The sequence below is a fragment of the Lonchura striata genome, chromosome 1 (genome assembly GCF_046129695.1).
Source record: "Lonchura striata isolate bLonStr1 chromosome 1, bLonStr1.mat, whole genome shotgun sequence".
NCBI lineage: Eukaryota > Metazoa > Chordata > Aves > Passeriformes > Estrildidae > Lonchura > Lonchura striata.
In genome coordinates, this window is record NC_134603.1 from 107,844,530 (window position 1) to 107,864,760 (window position 20,231).

Below are 20,231 nucleotides of genomic sequence, written 5' to 3' on the forward strand. Positions count from 1 at the left end.
TATTGATAATTCAAAGGTTTCTAATTGAGCAGAAGTCATGTTCTGGGCTACATAATGGAGAGTAAAACATAATGGCATCATAACTGAAGATGATTCAGAGCCATTCAGAACCTTCAGGCAAGGGCATGCCTTTCCAGTATTAATGGAGAACACATTTATTAATTATGAAATTACTGGAATAATTAATGTACTTTTAATTCAACTTAGATAACACACATTTTCTTTGCTCTGGTTTATATTGTTTCTGATATGACTTTTCAGGAATGGGAAAGGCCTTCTATTATTTCCCTTCAAATAAGCCTTAAAAGATACTGAAATAAATTAAAATTTCAGTGTTTCAGTCATGTGGATTTGAATAGTGATTTTTTTTTAAGTTTTCCACTTTTATTGCTAAAAGGTATCATAAAAACCTGCAAAACCTTCAAACCTGTTTTACAGATTATTCCAGAATGAATGTGGCATGGGAACATTTTTTGTTACAATTGAACCTAATAGATTTCTTTGAAGTGTTGAATATTTTTGAGTGTTAGAGATTATTTAAAGTTACATTAAAATTGCAGAAAATAAGAACAATACTAATACAGAGCTTGAGCTTCCATGATATAGATGTTTAGTGAAAGAGAATTTTTCAGTCTGAAAAATTTTTCAGAATTTTTCAGTAGGTGCCCACTGAAGCTGGGCAGAGAACAGCAGTGAAGTTCCTTCTTTTGGTCAGAACCACACTTAAATAGTCAGTACATTATTTCCTCCTTCCTTTTGCTGTCTCTCTCACAAGTTCTTTTTCTGTTGTGTTTTACCTGAGACTAATGAGATATATCAAGGACAGCCTTTTCTGACTGTTTTTGTGGAAATATCTTAAGAAGTCTGATGATAATCAGTTCTTGTCTCTCCCACTTAACAGCGGCATTGGCACAGAAGTGCACCAAAGCTTTCCCTTGGTCAGGATCTCTGTTGTTATGTAGTACAAACATAAAATCCTCCTGAGGGGGAGAAGTATTTTTTCCTTTGAGTTTTCTGAGTTGTTAGTCTGTGTGTCCTACCTAATTACATGTGCTTTAAAGCTGTATTTCACTGGAGGTGTGTCCTGCTTGCTGTGGCTTGGAAGCAAGCTTCCAGAAGCATCCAGGATCCATTTGGTCAAAGGGATTTTTACACAGCAGTTGTCCTTGTGCTTTATATGACCCCCACTGTAATTCTAGTGACTCTGTTTTATGGGCCCTGTAAAATGCCAGACCAGCTCCAGCAGTTGTGGAATAAGCCTGTATTAGCTTTGGAAACTGCAAATCTGAAAGGTATCATCTTTAGAGAAAGATTTTAGCAACTTGCAGGGACTTGCAGACATTTTCCAAACATTTTTCTTTCCTGCCAGTGATACGGACATTGAAATCACAAGCAATTTCAGAGTGGAAAACTTTCATATATGACTTGATGGCTTTTTACAGCAGCATAAAATTTATATAGTCATTGCCTTAAAAGCCGTCCCTTTTGCCAGTAACAGCGTTGTGAGTATTTCTCAAAGCAAACAGAACAGCTCCAGAAAATAACATGGTTTTGGAGAGTCAAATCCAGAAGTACCTGACTGATTTGGACAGAACTCCAGAATTTATCTTCTTACCTGCAGATTGTACAAGTTTTTTTGGATCCTCAAAAAGAAAACGAGACTTCTGATTTTTTGCTGATAATAATTTGACTGAATTAGTCACAAATCTAAACTTCTGGCATTAAAAAGTGTTGGGCTAGGGAGGGGGAAGCATAAGGTAGTCTCCCTTTGTGCCAAGCTACTGCTATTTCTCATCCTGTTTTCATTTAGGAAAGGTTATTTTTGTGGTAATAGCATCAGAAATATGCTACAGATGTATGAGAATACTCAAAGAGGGGCTTATACAAGGCTTGTGTCTTTTCTATTAAAAATACAGGGGAGGTCTTTACTCCTATTGCAAGAGTATTATTAAGCCAGGAAATAAAACAACCTGTTTCACACAGCAGAAAAATTAAATTCATAGTGTTAAGAGGAGGAGAGAGAGCTTTTTCCCAGAATTGAAGACTTGTAAACAAAATTGTATTTGCACACACACTAACCCCGTTCCTGTTGCTATTTTGTGTGCAGCTGCAATGGGGCTATTTCTTATAGTTCCTGTTTCAGAGAGAAAACTTATTTATTCATATTCTTAATTTTGAGTTACTCTTTACAGAATATCTATGACAAAATGTTTTTGAGAAATGAAAAGTCCTCTTTTGAGTTAAATCTTTCATCTAAAGATGACTGTATAGGGTAGGGCAAATCTGGCTTCTACACTTACCTTCTGTAAAGAATGGATTATGTGTAATTGTTTCCCTGTAACTCTTGCTTCAAAAATTATCAGAAGGTGAAGGGTTTTGTGATTGGGTCCTATTGCTCCAGGGCAAATTAGGTAGTTAGCTCTCCTGCTGTGAGGCTTTGAAATCTCTTTTGCGCTGTTCCCAAACTTACACAGTCACTGGAACAAAAGACCTGGACCCCATCAATATATAAGAAGTAAGCATGATTAAAAAAAAAAAAAAGTGAAAAATTATAAAACAAAAGCAAAGTGAAAGAGGAAGACAACAACAAACAACTCTCACTTTGTGATTCAGACTGCCTTGGAGTAGGACTTAAGGTCTATGGAAAAATACATAGTAAAGTAGGAATAGTAAATGTTGATTATCTTCAGTGTTATCTTTTTATGCGGTTTCACAACTGTATTTTTTGGTTAAAAATCCAGGTTGCCTTGGTTATATACAGTATGACAGTAGCAGCTCAGTGGCAGTATCTTGAGTTTTGTTCTTGGCTGATTACTTGATAATGAAATAACTTCAATGTTCTTCTGTATTGCAGCAAATTTCAGATGAAGGCATTGTGAAAATCTGTAAAGGATGCCATAGACTGCAGTCACTCTGTGTTTCAGGCTGTAGCAACCTGACAGATGCTTCTCTCACAGCACTTGGTCTGAACTGTCCAAGGCTGAAGTGAGTATGACACGAGTATGTTGTAGGTCATGTTCTTACTGGCCTGATCTAAGAAATTCACTTCTGAAGATGAGCTGCATTTGCAACCGAAACATTAAGTACATAAAGTTGAGGGCTGGTCCTCTGTAGCTTCATATTAATGTAGTTCACTGTATATCAGAAAAACAAGAGTTAATATATAACAAGTGAGATGTGCTCAACCCAGCAGTTCAATTCTGTGCTTCTAGCTAAATATTTTAGGTACTAACTACAAACGAGAAAAAAGATATAAAGCCCATTACTTATTTAAAAGCTAGAAAGATCTGTGGTTGTGTTGTTTCTTTTGATGTTTGTACTGTGATGTGGTTTTATGCAGTCATTTGTCTTAAAAAATAGCTGAATTATATCTGATTATTATATTTAAAGTTTTTATTATAAAAGTGCTTTTAAAATGCTCTGCAGTACAACCTGGTGTTCTTAAATTCTGTAATAAAGTACACTCATGTTTTTGCAAGCATGGACCAATATTTATGAGAGTTGTTTTGAACAATAGGGGCTTATCAGTTAAAAAATAATAACACATTGATATAACTTGTGCAAACACAAATTACATACATTTCCACAGTGATGTAATTTGTGCAAACATATGTTATGGTGGGCTTTAAAACCAAAGCTCAATTATGCAGCAGCTCCCTGGTTATAGAGACATATTGAAGAGACAGATAATACTTCTCATTTTAATGTAAATTAAATAGAAAGATTTTTGGGTGACAAATGGCTATTTATGACAGGAACACACAGGAGTCAGAATTTGTTATCCTTAAATCACAAACCAAGGAGAAATGAGTAGTCTGTAAAAATTAGGGGATGCTGCATTAAAATGCCAGTGTACCATATGGTGACACACAGTGTTCCTTTAGCTGAATGGGTGAAAAAGAGCTTTTGTTACTGTAGAAAACCTGTCCTTAAGACAATTTCAGGCTAACAGTCCCCTTTGTGTCCCTGTTCATATTTATTAGGAGCTCAGGAGCCTTTCAGCAAACTTACTGTGGAGTTCCCTAGAAAGCTGTTACTGCTGGTCTTTTTCCACCATTTCTCTCATTTTATCAGTTAGCATCTCAGATGGGAAATTAAAGGAGGTCTAAACTGCTGCTAGTTGTGCAGTTCTTTCCAAGAGCAGTACAAGTGCAGCAGGAATTGTTTTGACTTCAGTAGGAAAACTGTCAGCCACGAGGGGGAATGCGTCTGCTGCTCTGCTCCTGTAATGAGGAGCAGCACAGGGAAAGAAAATGTAGTGATTACTGCTGAGGATTACTGCACGTTGGAAGGACAGAGGATACAGCTGGTTACAGCTAGACTTTTGGGATCATGGATGGAAAGCACTTGATAAAAATTGTGTTGGAAATCAACAGGAAATGTAATTCCACATTTATTCTGTACCTTCTGAATATTTTAGTGTTGAGCGTGAAAGAAAACTTTGCCTCTGTTGGACTTGTTGGCCCGATTTTTGAATATTTTTGAGGAAATTTTTGTGTATTTTCTGTGCTGTGCTACTCTTACTTCACTTCAGGATTTTGAATGTCCTACTATGCTGCTTTCCATGATACTGCTACATTTCCCTGATTCAGTTGTTACTAGTCACAAATATCTCCTTGGACAAAACTTAGGTCAAGCTTTCAGCAGATCCTTAGCTGCATTTCTTATCTCACATCAACATACAGATGTCTTGTCATCCCTCTTTACATTTGCTCTTTCAGGTGTGTGGTAGCTTCGCTTTTTTTTTTTTTTTTTAATTAGCACTTCTTAATGCTAAAATACTTGTAGGTATTTTGGCAAGGCTTGTCAAGAAAAACACCTGTGAACCATGGATGCCTTTGTCTGGGTGGGACTGTGAAAGTTAGGATCATATTCCTTTCAGCCCCACCAGCTGCTAATTCCATATGAGTAGGGAGGTGCTGAGTGCAAAGAGATTCCAGGTGTGCCCAAAAAGCAGCTGTAGGCAATGAATGTAACTGAGTCTGTCTCAGAGAACATTTCTTCATAAGAGTGGAGAATATCCTTTAGATATCATTTTGCCTCATCAGCTCCTTTTTTAGGTACTTTTTCACAAATCACTGATTGGGAAATTCATGTCAGCAGTAACAGGAAAAAAAGAAGAACCCTCTGTATTTAAGCACAATCAGTAAAACAAGAGAACATTACTCATTATTTCCATGCTACCCAGTGCCTTCCCAACTGGTTATTTTTTCATTCTGGGGCCTCATTAATACAGCATGTGTGTCTACAGCTCACTCCTCATTCTCCTGCCCTGTCTGCACACCCAGTGTCAGGAAAGCTAGAGCTGCTTATCTTCTGGTTTCTTATTCTTCTGTTGCTATAGTTGTCTTTTCAACTGGGTATGCAGGAAGTAGCATCCTCATTATTCTGGATATCATTGCAGATGTCATTGCCTCTCCACCCCCCTATAAAGTCAGCCATGTAATGAGATGTGGTTTATAGCAAGTAATTGATGAAAGGATTTAGAAGGGTGACAAATGTGACCTGAGTTGTGGGAGTTTTTTTGTGGTGGTGTTGTTTTTCCCCTTCCTATTTGGTACCATAGGCAATTTTCAGAGTAGCTGAGAATATTTTATGATAGGCTGCTAACTGCCCTTGCTGGACAACACAGAATTCCTGAATATAAGTCTGTAAAGTAAGTCCAAGAGGTATTAGTAGCATCCATTTTGGAAGAGATTCCTGTCTTGTACTTGGCTTGAGTTTCCCTTGTGCTTCTGAACCTTGTTGAAGACTGGAACTCTGAAAGTGGATTTTTAAGCCTGTGGGGCTGCTCAGCTCTAAACTTGGTTGCCCTCTTGCTTATAGCTTGAAGAGCCTGATTCAGTGAAGTCATAGTCAGAGCCCCTCATCCTGTACTTTGGTGAGGCTGTAATTCATTCATGCACCCAACGTGGCTTTTCCCTTTGCACTTTCTCTCTAGAGAGAGTGTTCAAATGACCTCCCAAACCAGTGGAAGGATCTGGAGGCTTCTTGGTATTGCCACAAAAAGTTCTTTTGTCCTTCTTTCCCTGCCTCCTCCCCACCAGCCCTGGTATAGCAGCAGTTGTTGCTCATCCACTGGCTCATCCACATTGGTTTGTGCTGCTCATCCCATGGCACTGTGGTTTCCCCTTATTCATCTTGGTACTCACTTCACCTGCAAAGGAAAGTGTTAATTAAAAAAGGACAAAGAAAACAGAGACGTCACTACATCACTAGTGGGATGGAGGCCTGTTGTGGCTACTAGTTGTGCTTTTTGGGGCAGTTCATCTTCTGGATTTCTTTTTTTTTTTTTTGTCAGTACTGCTTCCCAGTGCTTCTTGGAAGAGTGTTAGGATTATCTTTCTCAAACACTGTCATTTTCTCTAAGGTTGTGTTGATAAAGTTTGTTGTTCTTACTCTGGGCTTGCAGATCGTTAGCTCCATGCTTTCTGGTAACTTGTTTCACTGTGCTTCATACAGAGGCTCTGAGGGGATTTCCAGTAAACACTTTCTCAGTTTTGTGGTTTCCCAGCAGCCTGTGCTTAGATAACAGGTTTTAGATGCAGGCTTCTTCTGCATTTTCCTTAACTCAGGGTTTATTTTCCCTTATCTTTCCTCAGATAACACATGAGAAAACTTGATCACTATGCTTTTAGTGAAACAAGATGTTAAAATAATCCTAATTGTGTATAATTTTTTTCCACTTAATGTTCTCTGACTGTCAGAATCTTCTGATAAACGGGATTAAAAGTCTGCTTTTTAATTTGAAATCACGGTGAAAAGTAGGGGGAGGGTGTGTGTGGTGTGTGTGTATATATACACATACTTTTGCTATTGAGAACTTTTAAGTTGCAGAAGACAGATTTGTATCTCAAATGTGTTTGCTTTTCTCTATGTGAATGTTTTCTTTAACATTTAAAACTTTTCCAGGATTTTGGAAGCTGCAAGATGTTCACATCTCACAGATGCTGGGTTTACCCTTCTCGCACAGGTAAGGGTCATTTCAGAAGGTTACAGCTCGCCCTGTTTCATTGCTGCCAAGCAGCTGTGAATTGATGTAGTCCTGCTGGGAAGCAATATGAGAAGAGGAAAATTAAAGTAGAAAGAAGCCAGTTGAGGAGGGGACTAAAAAGCTGGTTTATTTCTGGATTATACTTAGATCTGCAACTTGATCTAATTTGCCATCTTTGCATTTTTCACTATTTTTTTCTTTTTTCATCTGTTTCAGTTGTGTTTATTACACTTAACATAATTCTAAACTCATATTATGTATTCTAGCCAAATTTCCCTTGTGATAGTTACATCAAAAAAGTAACATATAATAGATTGTTCTGAAGATAACTTTAAATTACAGATCACTTACATTATACATTATAAACTATAAGAAACAGTGTCCTGGTTCATGCTGTAAATACATACAGTAAGCATATTGGTGGTGTCAAATGCTTCATGTTAGACATGAGTGTTTGCTGGTTAGGAAGACTGAGTACAGAAATTATACCCTGTAAATGGGATTTATGCTTCTGATATTTAATGTGACTGAAAAGGGGTGTTTTTTTGGTAGCCACAGTGGTTAAACAGAGTGGTTTTCTGATTGTCCAGCACTACATCCTCAGGCTCTTGGTAGTCACCTCAAGCCTCCTCTTTAAGCCTTTTTTTTTCTGTTCCTGGAAAAAAATGGATTAGGAATTGAGCTGAGCTTTGGCACTGTGTGGTCTGCTGCATGGTCACAAGGTTACATTCTTTTTTTGAAATTAGTCATGATCAGACATTGAAAGCACTTGTGAAAGCTTGCTGGGCGTCTTTCAGAATGTTGCTCTGAGAAAATTGTTCATATAGGTGTGACATGCAGCTTCCTTCCACCCTTAAAATAGACCCTATTTTATTATTTTCAGCATTCATTGGCAAAGCAATTTGGTTTTAAGGCTTCTTTCTAATGTATGACAATGAAGAGAAATGTGCCGTGGGCTTAAGTGTATTCCAGATGAGTTAGGTGCAGCTGATAAATGCAGAAGTTGGATTCGTGTGTGTGCAGATGAGCTGGCTTTAGTGCACGGGCTGTAAATACCATGGGTTTGGAGTGAGGGGGGACGGGGAGCAGGGCTGCTGAGCACTGCTATGTCCTGTTCAAACCTTACAGGACAAGGAGGAGACATTTCACTTCGTAGGAGAAAGGCTGAAATATAGATGTTTCAGAGGGAGGTGGGGTATTGCTTGTTAATTCATCTGTTTATTTCTTTTAACAGGTTTTTTTTTCGTCTTTTGATAGTGATCAAATATTTGAAGGGCTTTAGATCACAGTTTCCTCTTGCAAGCTGTTCTGTCCCATATTATAAGTCCTGTACATGGTTTTATGTCTATATGTGGTTTTATTTCATTTTTGCTTATCTGTTAATTTTTTGTTTATTGTAGAATTGCCATGAGCTGGAGAAGATGGACTTGGAAGAATGTGTTTTGGTGAGATTTAATATGAAAAGGAATATTGAATGTCCAGTGTAAGAATGCAATACATTAACACTTTTTCCTAGATGGTCTTAGGTGTTGTGTTTATGGTAGAAAATAAAAATAATTATTGGGAAATTCGATACAAGGAAATACTTGGAGAGTAACAGGTGATGAGTTTTTTTCCAGAAATAACAGAAGCCTCATCTAGTAGAGAAAGAGATACTTTATTGGAGGGTTGCCTCTCCTGCAATCTGTTGCTTATGGCTGATGTTTGTTTTCTTTTATTCCCAGATAACTGACAGCACATTGATACAACTTTCCATACACTGTCCTAAGCTTCAGGCATTGGTAAGTGTAACTCCTGGTCTGTGGCTTGTGGTTCTGCCCCATGACACACACAGACAACTCCTGCAGTACAAACCCAGGCTGTTCACTCTGTGTCTAGAAATAATTCTAGATGTACAGTGACACTGCAAAATATGTGCAAGTTTCATAAGTATTCTAAAAGCAGCACATTACTCCTAAAATATTTACATGTGTTGTGTGATTAAAAAAATGTTACCAAATCAGTGAGTAAAAACCAGAAAGCTTTTATTTTATGGTTAACATCCATCATATTTGATTCCTTACATATTAGATTTAACTTAAAGCACTTAGATCCTGTATGGATATTCTCAAGTGTTCAGTAATGATTTTCTTAGAGAGTATGACACTTCACATCAAATATTGAATAAACAAAACCACACAGAGAAGATAAATGTAATCACTCTGTAAGCATGCAAGCGCTTTTTTCCAAGCACTTTTTTACATTTACATAATAAATTATGGAAGCTTTCCTTGGACTTGACTTTTGAACATAATTGGAGAGGACTGAGAGTGGGGTATCCTGCTTATTGGATTTCAAAGAACTGTTTTCTAGGGAGTGGTAGCTTAGATCTTTCAGATCATCAAAACCAACTCGAGGTAACATAAATTTGTTTGTTCTTCAATCAAGGTACTTGAAAATTGCTGGATTGTTCTTACAGTAGGAGCTCCTGTATTTCAGGCCAGTTGTCCTTTTAGTGTACATTTGTTATAACTACTTAGATCTACATGAGAGAGCAAGTATCTGTATAATCTGTTCTTAGATGGGATTAAAGGAAGGTGTTCTGCTTCCTTAATTAAATTCTGTTATGATTAGTGTTACCCAGTGTTACTAAGGTAGCAACATGAGGAAGGATGGCTTTTAAAAGGAGCTTGTTCACTGTTTAATATTGTTGTCTTTTTATTTTTCCTTATTAACTGTCCAGCTTCATTTCTGAACCATCATTCTTGATGTTAAACCAAATCAGTTGTCAGGAGCTGTGGAGCCATTTAGATGGGACACGTTTTTATATTGTAATCCCAGTTGCAGGCAGTTCTTGCAAGAGGTCTTTTGTACCAGTTCTGTCAATGCTTCAACAAAGATACCATAAAACCTCATAAATCCCAAGCATTTTTTCCTGAGCCTGCTCCTCTTTGCTGGCCTTTGTGTGTTTGCCCACAGACAGAGAAGTGTGGCATTGGTAAAACATCACAGCTTTTCAAAGGGAACCAGAAAACTTGATTTCTTTGGTATATATATATATGTATATATATATGTATATATAAAACTGTGGATAGGAAGGACAAATACTCAGAAATTGTGTGTGGGAACAGCAGTGGCTGAGAATTACGGGAAAAGACAAGACAAGGCAGGCAGGTGCCAAATACAGTGCATGAGCTAATCTTGGTGCTTCCAATGTCCTGTAAATTCCTTTGCAGCTGTGCTTTAGTGTATTTGCAGTTAGAGCAAACGTTTTGGAGTTGCAGAGCTCAACTTTGGATTTACTTTTATCATGTTTGGAGACTCAGTAGATGGTGGAAAAAGGCAAATGGTCAGTATTAGAGTGCTGTATTGCCTAATGTAGTTAAGTAATTTCTGCTTAAAGAATTTAATTGTACATTTAAATTGGTAGAGAAACTGTGAAATACTCATGATAGTGCTGAGGATGAGAAGACAATTGAATTCTTCACAGCATGTGAAGTTCTCATAGTATGTCATGCCATACTTGATTTATGCACAGCATTTAGTATGTATTAACAACAACAACAACAAATAATTGACCATATCTCTTTGTTCTTAAGATTTCAAGCAATTGTATGTGTAAAACTCCACATTATCAATGCTTTTTAGCAGGCTTGGGAAGTCAGAAAAATCCTGTGATTTACTATGAAGTGTGTATAATTTGGCATATTTGTTCTACAAAGTTCTGCGAACTCAGCTGTACATCTTGTATTGTCCTTGCAGTACCACATACTGTGTCCCAGGAAAGCTGATTTTATAAGCTGCTTACTTCCTGGTGTTGAACACTCCTAATTAGCCAGCAGCTTCACACAACCTCCTGTCCTTCCTTGGAACAGCAGGTCTCTTAGAAATGTTGGTTAACCCCGCAGCTGCTGATTGTCCCCAGGCTCTGAGCCAAACCAAGTGCTCAGAGCACGTACACAGAGAAAGGAGAGACTTGATGTCTTTGAGGACTTGAGAGACTGCCTGAATGTGTGGCAGGAGTTAAAACACTGTTGGTAGGGGCAAGAGCATCATTTCTGCTGTCTTTTGGAGACAGTTTCCCGTGTGGTGTTGCTTGGAGTCCCTGCTGGCTGCTCACACCTGGCATGTAAAATTGAATCAGCTGAAGCTGAAGGGAAGCTGCCGCGGTGGCTCCCGTCAGACTCCAGGGGAGATGCAGAACTGTCTCCCAGCCTTTCTTGGGTTCCCTGTTCATTCTGTAAAGCAAAGGCAAAAAAAGTTGAAAGCAAATTGTTTCAAAGAGCAGGACAGACCCCATGTGTTTGGTAGCAGGAAGGAAATGCTCATGACTGCAGCTGAGGTGAAGAAAGGTTGGAAGTCCCCAGGTTGCCTGGTCAGACTGGAATGAAAAGATGTGTTGTACCCCGAGAGGGGAAAAGTTACATGCTAGAGCTGGGGGATTGGCAGGAGGTCCTTTTGAGCACTGCTATTTGCTTGCTCTGAGTTTAAAAGTGCTTTTGGACTGCTGCAAGTGTTTCTTCATCAGTTGCTGTGTGAAAAAAACAACTTGGGGCAAGGAAATGCTATTTCAGTACCAGGCACTGTTAGACGTAGGTACAAGTACAGGCAAAACCCAGGGCTAAGCATAAAGCAAGGCACTAGCTCAGAGCCCAGGGCAAGAGGAGTAGAGTTCACAGATCCTGCACATTTCACTGGGGAAAACTTGAGAGCATTCATTTCAGTGGTGACAAAGAGTGGGTTTTTTAAGCCGCCTCTGAGGAATGTCTGTTTCCTGTTGTTGTCATCATCCGTGCTTCTCCAAAAGTCATGAATTCCCTAAAGAAATGAGGAGAGTGCTTTATGTGGTGCCACTGCCCAAGATGCAACATCATTTTCCATGTTCTTCAAATTCAAGGGAGTAAAAAAAATATGCTGAAGAGGAGCAGATTTTTTTGGTTTAATATGCTGACTGGTGCAGAAAAGACTGCTCCTGCAGCTGTACAAGATGTTTATTGTTCCTTGTCTGTACAGCCTGGGGTGCCAAATGTTCATGGCTTGTTTTTCTTTGAGGTGGTTATTTGGCAAATCAGTCTATTCTGATTGTTCTCTATCTGTGTGGACTTGCACAGGCTTGGTCCTGGTGTATGTATGAGAACTTGGCAGCTGTGAAACAGTAACCCCTGAGCAGATACTCATCTCTTCCCTTATGTTCTCGATCATCCTGTAAAGTTGTTTCTGGCACGGTGCTGTTTGCAGTGTGTGGGACAATTGGAAGAGAATTCCCACATTCATAGAGAGCAAAGGGGCCTGAAGAGTTTTGCCAGTGATGTGTTTTGGGACTCAGCTCATTTTGAAGCAAAGTTAAAATCAAATACAGCCATTTTGTTACGTAAAGCAGTTTCTTTTTTTTTACTTTTATGGATTTCAGCTGTGTACTATTTATAGCTATTTAACCACTGAAGTGAAGGAGGTTGAAGAGGACTTCTGATGTCCAGAGGCTCGAGTAACTTAGGACTGAGGGATGTTGTTACTTGTTTGCTTCTCTATTTTAGAGCTTATCTCACTGTGAACTGATCACTGATGATGGGATTCTTCATCTGAGCAACAGCACTTGTGGGCATGAGAGGCTGCAGGTGCTGGAGCTCGATAACTGTCTCCTCATCACGGATGTGACTCTGGAACACCTGGAGAACTGCCACAACCTGGAGAGAATTGAGCTGTACGACTGTCAGCAAGTCACACGAGCTGGAATCAAACGGATCAGAGTATGTGTTTCCTGGCTTGTTCCCATGGAAAAGCCAGAGCTGTTGGTACTGCTTGAGACTGTAGGAGTCCTAAAGATGTCCAGGCAAGGAAGGCTGGATAAACTGTCTGACTGTCCTTCTGTTAGATCCCCATGTGTGTAACTTCCCTCTACGAATAGCAGTAATTATCAGTTCTAACTTCTGACATTTTGCTGTTGGAATCTTGAGCTCTTATCTTCTGCCTTCTGTATTTTTTCCAAGTAAAGTCCTCTGTTTTTAGGATGGTGTAGTGGCATGCTAAATCCTACATATATGTTAATACACAGAGCCAATAGTAAAACATCTGCATGGATATTTCACTTGATGGGCTGTAGGGCCCTCAGGCCCTGGAATCCAGCCCCAAACCTTTTCCCTGAGTATCTAACCCATTAGGTCAGGGACCACCTGCATTGTGGAGGCAGCGTTTTAGCCTTGAAGTTAAACTTGTCTGTGGCTTTGTATCCCAAATTTGCATCCAAACACTTTTGTAACTGGAAAGATCATCCCTGATAGTGACTCAAATTGAAGGCAGAAGCACAATTTTATTTCATTCTGCTTTCCAGGATGATAACAGCAGCAGAAATATGGGAGACAAGGTTGAATAGTTGTCCCTCAGTAGTCCCTCAGAGTCCACCCCTCTCAACTCTGCAGCAAAACATGTGCCTCTCCTGAGCTGTCTGGGCTCATCAGTGCTTTGTTGGGGAACCAGAGGGATCCCTGTGTGAGTACCCAGACACTGGTGTGCCTTAGCTGGATAGTCATGAGGAAGTACATGTGAGGAGAAGACAGCTTGGCTAGTATCCACTGTATAGATGCTTTCTTCATAGCTAACTAACCTTAATGAGAGTCCTTGCTAGCACAAAGTTGAGGTGTGCTCTTTTCAATTCTGTTCTTTTCTCTCCCATTATAATGCAGCCTTTTCACCCACAGGCTCACCTACCTCATGTGAAAGTTCATGCTTACTTTGCTCCAGTAACTCCCCCTCCGTCGGTCGGAGGGAGCGGACAGCGCCTCTGCAGATGCTGTATTATCCTCTGACAGTGAGTGCAGCCACACAAAAAATGTTGTTGAAGAATGGGACAGCAAGTCAGCAGAAGGAGTCAAGTTTCCTGACAAGTTCTAATGGTGGTGTTTGGTCATCCAGTTTTGTGACAGAAAAGCATTTTTTTTTTTCCAGGTAAAAATCTTAACGTAATGTGCAGATGTGGATTAAGTTGGTGATGCTTTGGTTTGTATTAGTAACTCCTTCCTTCTGTTGGCATGAGAATTGCAGTACCGTGTCAAACATGTGGGCATTGCAGCGTAGCAGCTACTTGGTGGAAGTTCACAAAACTTGGAAGTTAATTTGCATTTGTCAGCACTACTTGGTGTGAAGTTCTGCTGTAACGTGGGGCTCAAGGCTGCCACACCAAGGAACTGAGCCTGCTGTTCTGTAATATACACCACAGATCGAGCATCAGGTTTTAAGGACAAATCAGCTTTAGCAGATATTGACCAAAAAATGCAAAGTAATCATAAGCTCTTACAGTGAAACAGCAGCTTGTTCTTTTCATGATTCAGCTTCATATTTAATTATGTAACAGGACATAATAGGTAATGTCAAAAGGTAAAGTAGTACCACAAGATACCCATAGAACTAGAAACACTTCCCAAGTTCTTGGACTTGGTTCAGTTGAACTCTGCTGGTACAAAGCTTGCTCATCGCCGACGCACATTCTGCCCGATGCCATCGGCCTTGAACGGGGGTGAGAAATCCACTGTGCACTCTACTGTACCTGCTGCCACAGCCATCCATGGTGCTTTCGTTAATGCCATCCCCGCGTCCTCTGGGACCGCTGCGGGCTGGAAGGAAAGGATGCAGTGCTTCCAGGAGGGGTGTAGCACACATGCTTTTCTACAGATGAATGGAACACAGGTTCAGCTACAGAAGACAGGATGGAGCAAGGAATTTAGTTTGGCCACCCATTTTAGGGACAAGCATGTGAGCTCATCAGTCTGTAGGCAGGAGTTGAACCATACCAAACCTGTGGTTTTCAAATGTAGAAAGCCAAACTCTTCACATTTGGTTCAGAAGCTGTTAGCTTCTGAATGATAATAATAATGATGATAAAAAATATGTGTATTAACTCTTAAGGCCATGCTTTCATCCTTAGTTTTTCAGTGCTAGACGATTAGACAAACTTTTATATTAAGCAATTTAATTATCTGAGAGAAACTACTTGACAATTCAGAAAGCTTTTTTTGTGTAAGTTTTGACTCTGTGTGTGTGTGTGTGTGTGTATATATTTTAAGAGTTCGGGCCTGTGTTTACTGAAAATTAAAAAGCAGTTGGAAAAGCTACTACTGGACAGTACTGCCATTTCTCCCCTGCAAATTTTAAACAACTTCTCAAAAGGAGTGAGTGTGAACATGAACTTCTGTGGCCAGCAATGGCTGGGTTGTGTGGACTCACAGAGGATGGGGACGGTAAATTAAGACCGCAGCTTTGGAGTTAAATTACAACTTAGACTACAGTACATGGATTTCTTTACTTTTACAAAGTATGCCAATCTGGACTTCTTTTGCATAGTAGTGGAGTACTGTTACAATCACAAGAGTTCCAGACACTGCTGGTCTAATGAGAGTTTTAATTAGATTTTATTCTCAACTGTACCAGGGCAGTCATTGGTACCAATATGACAAGATGTGTTGCCTTGTGTTGGCTCATTTTTTTTTCTATGACCATAATGAACCTTGTAAGTCTATTGCATTGAATATGTACAAAAACAAATGGAACCTACTCTGATATAGGACACTTAAACAATCAGCTGATGTCAAACTTGAATTTGTTGGAATTATTTCAAATCTAAGCAAGGTTTCTGCTAGAAGCAGAAGATCCATGTGAATGCACTGTGTTCGGGATATACTGCAGGGCTGGTTTACTTCCCTTCCTTACCTTGACCAATGATTCTTGCTATGGCAGGTCTTGCAATTAATCTAAATCTTAACAATGGACTGTCTCTAATGTGGGTGTGGGTAAAAAAGAAGTAAACAAAAAGAAAAGCACATTTACAAAATTATCGAAAAACATTTATTATACTTAAATTGAAATGTGTACATCTTATTAAAAAACGAAAGCCATTTGCTGGTGCCATAATTTAATTCCAATTTCAAGTGAGCTGGACAAACTACTGTACAACTTTCAATATTCTTTAAAATTAGATACTTGGATACTTTCCAATCAAGGATTTTTCCACTTTTATAAAACATTTGGATTTGAATATGGTGTGAGCTAAAAAGACACAGGTGTCAGTTCAGGAAAATACTAGGACCAAACAATACCCAAAGATGAACAACTTATAGGCAGAAATGTGTAAGTACATAAAATTTTACTTTCAGTGCAGAAAAAAACCCAAACAACCAAAAATAGGAAAAAACCGCTAGGTTTGATAAATCTAAGTTTTCAAAATGCTACAGCTTTCAGAAGCTTTTCTGCTAAGCACTTGAGCCAGTTATGAAAGGGGAAATGAAAAAGTCAAAGTTGCTTTTTTACATGCTGTAGTATTGGTTTACACAGAACACCGCAGCATAAAAAGCAAACTATTCCCAAGCTTTTAAGCCAGAGATCAAGTTGGAATTTTCCAAAGGCACAGAATAACAGCTCTGAAACTGTCGCTTAATACCTCTGGAAATACCGCCCCCCCAAGTACTTGACCAATTGGAACATAATGTTAGCCTAGGAAATGCTGTGCCATGACTTTACAAGACACATCCAAAATACCAAGAAAGCACATTGCCTGTTTCAGAGTAAAGTAAATATTTGGTCATATGGAAGAGGCACTGTAACAGGTGTACAGTATGGATGGATGGAGGGTGCAGGAAGGTCAACTGAAAAGATAAGAGCAGACTTGTCCAGAATAGGAGCTCCAGCAGGGCATTCACCTGCTGGGAAGGAAACTTACAGGGTGTGTATTTAGTGTTTCTCAAGCAATTTATTCAATGCTGCTGAAAGCTATGACAGCCCTGTGGTGCCAGTGGGTCATTTTCCCTTATCTGCATAATTCCACTGAAAACCCCACTTCTCACTGCCATTATTTTTAAACCCACAATTTTACAAGCAAAGAGTTAAACTGCAGCAGTGCTCTGCAGAGAACCTAGGAAACTAAACATAAAGGATGCATAGGCAATTCAGTTTCATTAAAGCAAAACACAATTACTTGGTACCCCATAGGATTTATATTAATCCCTCCAATAAGGTACTATTGATAATGCAGTTTGCTGCATGCATATATTGCATCTGTCTAGGGCTTCTTAAAAGCCCTGTTCTGGCATTTACACTTCTTACATACACTCTTATACACAATTTACACGGGAAGCTGTTTTGACAGCTTTACTCTCGAAGACCTGACAACCTGATCACTATCACCGTAACTACTCATCTCCACACAGATTAGCATGTGCTCTGCTAACATCAAAAAATAAAACCAGCGTAAGGTACAAGCACGTAATAGACAAACTGGCACAGAAAGGTAAATGCCCCAAAATAAGTTTACATTCATCTCCAACTGGATACAGGTAATAGAAAAGCAGCACAGCTTCACTTCTATAAACTGTATCTACTGGCCATAGTTTGCCTTATTTCAGTGAAGGGCAAGCACCTTTGCTTACACTGTCTTCCATGCCTGTACAGAAGCTGTCATGGCATTATACCTCTCATGAGGACACTTAGCTATGGCAGTGATAAGAAAGTTCACCTATCAAACAGCTCATTAGAAAGGTCATTTTGTGTTTTCAATATGAAACATCTTATACAGTGAAGTTAGATCCTAAGGTTTTGGATGATCTTCATAATCTTTAGGCAGGACTTCATTCTGCATTGGAATATCAGTCTAGCACGTGTGTGATGTCACTTCAGAATTATATGGAAGCCTTCTCCATTTTCAGCTGAAAAAAAAACCAAAGGAAGTGTCTGTCTGTCTTTGTTGAACAGAATCACAGAAATACAAGCCAATGCACCAAAACACTCTAGCATGGACTTTGATAATAAACTCATGTACAACAAAAACGTGAAGGTTTCCCACTTGTGCTAAACAAAAATGTTATTAATTATGATTTGTAACTGGATCTTCAAAGAGGGACAGTTTCCGTAAGTAAAGTTTGCAGAGTCAAACTTGTCCCCTGATTAGAGCCATTTGCTGGTACCTTGTACCAGAAATAAATTGGAGTTCTATGGAAGAGTGGGATTCAACAACAGGCTATTGAATGAAGATGACTGTTGACTAACAGAGAAAGAACAGAATGTTATGCTCAGTTTTGCTGACTCTCAGGACTCAAGATTCAAGTTTCTGAACTTCGGAAGTACTACTCCCAAGATTTTTGATTTTTTTTTAACCTATTTTGAAACTTCAACATTTTCAATAATTATTAGCAGCATCACTGTCCAGTGATGGCTGACTGAATTTTACATAAGTTTGTTACCAAATCCTGCATTGGTTCTGAATTGAAAGCTCAGAGAAGAGCCTGAGATGCTATACAGAGGCTGAAATCTGGCTAGGAGAGGAAGAACTCCATCTTCTGCCACTGTGTATGCAAAACTGTTACAATTTTTAAAGAAGGCTCCTTGCTGGAATAAACAATTAAGTTTTAGACTGTCAGAAAAGACAACATACCTTTTATTGTGGTGAATAAGAAGCAACTCTCATCTTGAAAGTTTTGAACCATCTAAAAAAAAAAACCAGTTTCAAAACCTTCTGAGTATGACCAAAATGAAACAAAAACAACCCTCAACAACCCTGATATTAAACACAGCCTTTTGTGGGCGATCATGTATTTTTGGTTTTGTTCAGCAAGCGACAGGCATATACCAAATTAAAATCCATTACTATTAAAATACTGTTCTTTACTCTTGTGACAACCAGCTGGGAGCGTGGCTGTGTTTTTGGGACTCTTGTGGAGCAGACACTTGAACAAGCAGAGTTCAACAGTGTTTAAATGCTCTCTGCCTTTGGGTGTGCTCAAAATAAATATGTACTAAATAATGGCTGCAGCTTCTCAGAGCTATATAAACCAGCTACCTCTGTGTTCTCATAGTTTCAGTTTAGTCATGCAGAGGAAAAATCACATTGAAAGAATCCTTCTTTTCATTGTATCATCCTTCCTTTTATTGTAAAGGAAAAAAACCTTTAAATGTCAGCAAACACTAGGGATGCATTATCAAACAGATAAACCAGTAATAAATGAGCAAGCATAAGAAAACCCTCCATTCCAGTCATAAATAAAATGCCAAAAAAAAAAAAAATTCAATTACCTGATCACTAACAAGAATGTGGATGCCTGTGGGACCCTGTCTGTAAACTTGGTTGATCTGATGCAAAGGAATATTAAATGCCAAAGCAAGCTTGCGTGTGACTTCTGAGGCTGCCATCTCCTCTAAGTAGATTGCATGATAAACTACAAGAAAAAAATCATTTACATAAGCATGGTACTAATGGATAACAATAGCTATAAGAAAAATATCTGAATTTGTTTATTTGTTTACTTTATACTTTGAAAAATTTTAAAACCTAAAATTTTAAATTTACGCTCTCCCTGTTCTCATTAAAAGCATGAACTGCCCTAACTTTTCTTTCAGGGAAAAATCATAAACACAACTGTGATGGGGGAGGCTTCTATTTGCTCTGAGACTGAAGGCAATTTCCACATTTTTTCCTGTATCCTGCAGAAAAAGGCACAAGCATTTCAAACACACTTTAAAATGGATCTTTAAGAGAGTCACCTAAAGATGGTTTTGAAAGTAATTTTAGGCAGTCCCAAAACAATCAGGTAATACCTACATCCCACTTATGTGCTGCTGCTTTAAATACAGATACGGATTCTGGGTTTTTGGTAAATAAAGCCTTTTCCAACTGTCTCAATTAACTTTCTACAGATCACCTCAGAGCTGAATGCAATACAGCAAAGAGAACAGTAAGCCAAAGTAGCTGTTCAGCTTGAAGCTGTATTTACAGTTCGATATCTTTATTTAACAGTGCAAGAAACTCTTGGCAGCTCCAAGTTAGCACGTTCTTCTGGCTGAAGATATCTTGAGTGAAAACATGTATTTGAGAGCAGCAGTATTTTATTTACAGATCCTCCTCCACCTAGGTTCCTGCACAGAAAATCCACAAGCACCACTGAAGTAGCCTGTGTAGATTTTAGCTGGGGAGAGAGGTCTCTTGAAGCCAAGAGCAAGTAAGGATTAATTTTAAATAGCTCCATTCTCTTAACTGTAAGAGTGACATGGATTTACAAATAAACAGTTACATTTCCATCTGTGTTGAATCAACAGTTCTCAGGAAAATAATACTAAAATCAAGAGCGCATTCACTACTTGGCTGTTTTTCCTTGTCCAGGCTCTACAGTTTTAGTTCAGCTGCACAGAAAATGACAGCAAAATCTAACAGAAAATGGGAAAGAATTATATTTGCATGAAGCTTTTATGTGCACCTACATTTATATGGTTGATGCCTTGTCTG

At 38.9% G+C, this 20,231-nt stretch overlaps 2 protein-coding genes across 5 annotated transcripts in view; one reads left to right on the plus strand and one right to left on the minus strand.

Moving 5' to 3' along the window:
• Positions 1–15,858, plus strand: part of FBXL2 (F-box and leucine rich repeat protein 2) — a 51,731-nt gene extending 35,873 nt beyond the window's left edge. For both annotated transcript variants that reach the window (XM_021546266.2, XM_021546267.2), the window contains 6 exons: positions 2,855–2,985; positions 6,913–6,973; positions 8,395–8,439; positions 8,719–8,775; positions 12,508–12,720; positions 13,669–15,858. In XM_021546266.2, the coding sequence (XP_021401941.1) occupies positions 2,855–2,985; positions 6,913–6,973; positions 8,395–8,439; positions 8,719–8,775; positions 12,508–12,720; positions 13,669–13,776 (615 nt within the window). In that variant the 3' untranslated portion in view covers positions 13,777–15,858. The remainder of the gene's footprint in view (positions 1–2,854; positions 2,986–6,912; positions 6,974–8,394; positions 8,440–8,718; positions 8,776–12,507; positions 12,721–13,668) is intronic.
• Positions 15,786–20,231, minus strand: part of UBP1 (upstream binding protein 1) — a 38,330-nt gene continuing 33,884 nt past the window's right edge. For all 3 annotated transcript variants that reach the window (XM_021553282.2, XM_021553281.2, XM_021553283.2), the window contains 3 exons: positions 19,025–19,167; positions 18,387–18,438; positions 15,786–17,661 (listed from right to left, as the gene is read on the minus strand). In XM_021553282.2, the coding sequence (XP_021408957.1) occupies positions 17,624–17,661; positions 18,387–18,438; positions 19,025–19,167 (233 nt within the window). In that variant the 3' untranslated portion in view covers positions 15,786–17,623. The remainder of the gene's footprint in view (positions 17,662–18,386; positions 18,439–19,024; positions 19,168–20,231) is intronic.